At 37.5% G+C, this 5,096-nt stretch overlaps 1 protein-coding gene across 1 annotated transcript; it reads right to left on the bottom strand.

Annotated features, from left to right (window-relative positions):
- Positions 1–960: 960 nt before the first annotated feature.
- LOC127083202 (protein transport protein SEC23) lies at positions 961–4,346 on the bottom strand. The gene is made up of 2 exons (XM_051023455.1): positions 3,469–4,346; positions 961–2,938 (listed from the first exon to the last, which is right to left on the bottom strand). Exons 1-2 carry the CDS (start codon positions 4,024–4,026, stop codon positions 1,280–1,282), a joined length of 2,217 nt encoding a protein of 738 aa, XP_050879412.1. The 5' UTR covers positions 4,027–4,346; the 3' UTR covers positions 961–1,279.
- Between the last annotated feature and the right edge of the window lie 750 nt (positions 4,347–5,096).

A 5,096-nucleotide genomic window follows, 5' to 3' on the forward strand; every position in this document is an offset into this window, starting at 1 on the left:
TGACCAGTAACCAACTGGTCTGAGTTCTGCGCTGATCCGTGGGCTATGCGCCGACCCTTATGGTCGACTCAAGGCCTTCAAATCTGCAAAAGTTCGTATTTTGTGATTTTCATGCATTTCGTCATGATCACACTTTGTCCACATATGTTTTTAAGAATTATAACAGATTTAGATAAGCATAGGAAATGATATGATAGGTGATGTGTTGCATTTGCTTGTAGACGTGGAATCGACAACGCCGATTTGTCCATGGTGGTCATTTGTCATCATCGAAACTTGTGATTGTATGTTGTCTGACAATTTGCCTTTGCACCAGCTACCATGGGACCTCCATGCAATGCCATTGGAAGCATGCGCTAAACAACACATGAATGCGCCAGCTAGCATGGGACCTCCATGCAATGCCATTGGAAGCATGCGCCATTGAAATTGAAGTCTCCTTTGAATGTTAATTGGATGCGCCAGTTAAAGGTGATTATTTCAGTATTGTTTTTGAAAAAAATGATTATTTTGGGATTAAATTTGAAAAGCATTGTTATTTTTAAAAAAAAAAAATCTAGTTTGGAAGTATTATATTTATGGCTTGATTTGGTTGGAGTTATTTACAAGAGAGCCCTCTATTTAACATTGTTCCCTGTATTTTCAACTCAATCTCATCTTATTTAAATTTTTAGTTTATATTAAAAATAAATATGTCGGCAAAACTTAATTTTAGACCTCAGAAATGGAAATTATTTGGATGAAAGCTCTTTTTTGAAAAAGAAAGAAAAAGAAAAGTTTTTTGATGGGTCATTAGCTGTCATATCAATCTTCACTAAATAAGGCCTAACTAAAAACAGCAGCCAATATAACCTGCCCAAAATGACCACTTTTTTAACCTATCAAGCAAGCATAATAACTTCCAAACTCCAGCAAGAGAAAAGACTTAATTTATGATCATAAGGCAAAACATAAAAGCAATGATACAGAAAATAGCTCTATCTTTCATTTGACAGCATGAAGTGATATTTACAGTATAGACAACAAAGTGATGGATGATACAGTTTATAGTCAGCTCAATAGTAATAACCTTATGCAGGAATCTACATCTTCAAAACTATTCTAATAGACAATCATAATCTAATCACACTCTAGAAAGCAGCTATTTTACATCTAGTAAAAAAAAGTAAAACAATCCGCTGAAAACATGTAACCTCTTCTTTGATAACTACTTACAAATTTCTCATCTTTTTCATGTGACCATCATAAAGACAGTCCTTAATTAAGAAGTTCTTCCTTATCAGCCTTGCACTGCTAGTATCTGCAATTGATCTAGAAATACTTGCAAGCTCAAGTCATCGGTAAAGATGATATCCGAACCATCCGTGTATGTTGAATTTTGAGTAACAGATGGATTCAACTTGGCGAGAAGAAACCTAGCCTGACTACTATGCTGGTCACATCTTATCATCTTTGGCACTGGAACCCGTTCAGTCACCAATTGCTCTGCATCCAGTTCTGGGGCTTCCAACAGCTTTCTAAAGTTCTCATGATCCTGGTCCTTATCATAACCAAGCTTCTTCCACTGAGCAATCTTGGACCCATAATGAATCACCACAAGGAAAAAAGAATCAAAGAGCAAGATAGAATCAGGGCAAATAGAACGAATATCTAGAAGTACTGGAACAGGTGGCCCATCAAATGAATATTGGAAAAGTGTAGGTTGAATCATTATAAGGGAGCCGACTACTCCCTCACGGTTCAGCATAAGCCGGAAATATGCAGTCTCATCAGGAGTAGTGTTAGAGACATCAATAAACTGGGATCTCCTTAAGTGGAACATAAACTGAGGATAAAGGGAAAAGTTGGAAGATAAGCGGAAGGTAGAAGGATCTTCTGGCACGTAGTCCCCAAACTTAGAGGTAAAACGAATAAGTGTGTCATCAAGCCATCTAATGACATCGCGAGCATGGCATGTCTCTGCTCGGAGAATGGCAAGTCGTGCCATAACCGAAGCTGCTGCTTCTTGATCAAACCCGGCAGCTATATCTGTGGAATGATTCGCAACCCATCTTCTAGCAGCAGTGGTGACTCTTTTTCGGTGTCCCATGTTCCCCTGCCTGTACCGTGTTATAAACTGAATTAAAAATGCAGAGCTGGGCTGCATTTTCTGATCATCACTCACTTGGAAGAAAAAAGCAATGCAAGTTCGGTCAGTGAGTGTGTTTAACTTCCACATGTAGGTACCACCTTGTCCAATCTCGGTCTCACTCACTGATGCATTCTTTTTCTTAAGAGACACGCAAGGTCCAAGAGCTCCAGAGATTTTGACATCTTTAGTGGTCACTATTTCAATGGTTGCATCAAAATTCATCTTCAAAAAGCCCTCGTCATCATGTTTAAACAAGTGTCTTAGACATTTCCTGAATTGATCAGATTCAAAGGATTCGGCAAGAATCATAAATCCACCCGAGCGCTCAATGGGTTCTCGAAGCTCTGCAGCCCCAACTTGGTCAAGGGAGCAAGCAAACAGATCAAGAACAACCGACGCATCAGACAGCCTCTTGGCAATCTGTCTGTAGAAACTGCAAGATTTAAAATGATGCCTCACCTGACCATTGAAAATATCACTGTGGGTTCTCATAGTTTGTCTGAAATCAGAGTCTACAACTAGACCAGGTCCAAGAGTAGCAGGTCCAGAAGTGAAGACCATGATTCTGGAGCCGGTAGTTACAGAACAACATTCTAAAAGTCCAAGGGCGGCTGAAATTGCAGCTCCAGTGGACCTCGGGGGTCGGCTACCGGACCTGAATTTGTAGGTAGAATGAATATCTTCAATCGCAGCAGTGATGCTGAACTCATATTCTGAAATTGGAACCAGAAACCCCTGCTTTGGCACAGGCTGTGTTTGCCCAATATGCGGCTGGTGGGAACGACTAATGTTGAGGAACTGCCTTATCTGAGAGAAAAAACAAATAATTAGCAAAAAGCAGTGCAGTGCACTCAAATATAGGCCCTATTTGAATAAACAGTTTAATTAAGCACTTACGGGCAACAACATAAACTCTTATCATAAAAGTGCTTATATATATAAGACGTTTCTATAATAAAAAATGAAATGAAATCAAATTATTTTCATATAAACTGTTTTCATGGGCTAGAATGGAGAGCTTCTGGAAATAAGCTAAACTTTGTTTAAGCACTTGTCATAAGTTGTTTCCATAAGATATCCCAACCAGTTGTAAAAATGCTTAGCCAATCCAAACATGTCTCTAAATTAAACCTAGCAATATCTTGCATTAATAAGCAATTGCTTCACAAAGTAACAAAACTACTGTTCACTCAACTGTAATGTAAACCTAGCAAATACCCTGCATTAATCTAGTGAGTGGGAACCTAACCTAAGCAATGATGAATATTACTGAATTAGAAAGGCATGAAAAAACACAATACTAATAATCATATAGAAATGTAATTAATCGGTGGTACCTGATCAGAAGAAAATTGACTCTCACCGTGTAAGAGAACGAGCCTTGAACAATGAGAAAATCGAAGATCGTGAAGATAAACCATAGAATCGAAAGTGATCAAAGCAACAAGAGCACTATCAGGCAAATGGTGAAGAAGAAGCAAGAGCTCATTCTTAAGCGAACGAAGATCATCTTCAGAAGAAGAAACATCGATTAGAAACACAAAAGCGGGAGGGTGAAAAGGCGAAGTAGAAGAGTACTCAACGGTAGTGTAAGTCGGAAAAAGTTCGGCGGGGAGATTAGCGTCGGCGATGGAACGAGGGAAAGGGTTTCTCTGAGAACAAAAGGGACAGTGCCAGATACGTGATTGGTAATCGAGACGAGCGTAAGGGTTTAAAACGGCGCCGCATCGGGTACAGAGGAGAGGATCGTAAGGGAGGAGAGGTAGGTCGGTGCCTTGTTGGGATAATGGAGTGCACATGATTGTTAGAGGGATTATGAGTTCCGATTTGGATGTTGGCCAGGAATTCCATGACCAACGGAGACCTTCTACGGCCTCCAATTCGACGAAATCCATTGATGATGATGATTGATCCACTGAGTCACTCAGTGAGTTAGGGTTTTAGTTTTGAAGGAAAGTTACCGTGAGTTTTGTAGCACTGCAAGTAAAGCTGCGGCATATTCTTTCCCTGACCAGTGAGCCACTACAGTACATCGCATCCGGGGAAACCCTCGACTCAACTGGCTTCTTTTACATCTCTCCTTCTTCTTTTCTTTTCTTTTTTTAGGCAAAACTTCATCACAAGTTCACAACTAATTTAATTTGATTTGAAGTTTTAGATAGATGTTTATTTTTGTTTAAAAAAGAATTTAAAATAGATTTAAAGAGTAAATAATTTTTATGTATGACAAACCCTACAAATCAATGATAAATGGAACAACAAGTTTGAATGAAATTTCAAGTACAATAACAATATATAACTTAAATCCTCAAGGATAAATATGAAACTTTCTTTTATTTGATATAAAAATTATGTGATAGAAAAGTTTCCTTAAAAATTTTGAACACTTGTAAAATATGTATGAAAGAGGTTATTTTAGAATTTGAATATGATGTTATTTACAATTATCATGCACCTCATAGTTTTTCAAAAACAATTGTTGAAGAAAAACTTATGAGCAATTGTCATGGTTAAGAAAGGGTTTTCAAATGAAAAGAGGTGACAAAAAAATGCAATGTTTCAGTAAAAATTCAAAAACAAACAAAGGTTAATCGATTACCATTAAGGGGTTAATCGATTACACTTAGTTTTACATTAAAAATGTGAAAAAAATGGAAAGGATAATCGATTATCATGATCCCCTTTCCAATAGGTTAATCGATTATCTTGTTTAGAAAAGAGTAATGGTTAATCGATCACCTTGGCTTTCTTCCCAAAAGGTTAATTGATTATCTTGTTTGGATAAGAGGAATGACTAATCAATTATCTTAGCTTTCTTTTTAATAGGTTAATCGATTAACATTGTAAAAACACTAATTTATTTTTACAGGAGAATGGTTAATCGATTATCTTAGGCCTTTCTTGCCATGGGTTAATCAATTAACCCTATAATGGACTTAGAGAATTTTCACAAATAAAAATGTCC

Source organism: Lathyrus oleraceus, chromosome 5 (genome assembly GCF_024323335.1).
Source record: "Lathyrus oleraceus cultivar Zhongwan6 chromosome 5, CAAS_Psat_ZW6_1.0, whole genome shotgun sequence".
In the NCBI taxonomy this organism is placed as follows: Eukaryota; Viridiplantae; Streptophyta; class Magnoliopsida; order Fabales; family Fabaceae; genus Lathyrus; species Lathyrus oleraceus.

Bases quoted from the DNA above. Each gene is read 5' to 3' on its own strand.
- LOC127083202 (XM_051023455.1), bottom strand. From the start codon at position 4,026: ATGGATTTCGTCGAATTGGAGGCCGTAGAAGGTCTCCGTTGGTCATGG. The intron at 2,939-3,468 runs GTACCACCGATT...TTTTTCTCTCAG, and splicing joins GTCAATTTTCTTCTGATCAG to ATAAGGCAGTTCCTCAACAT.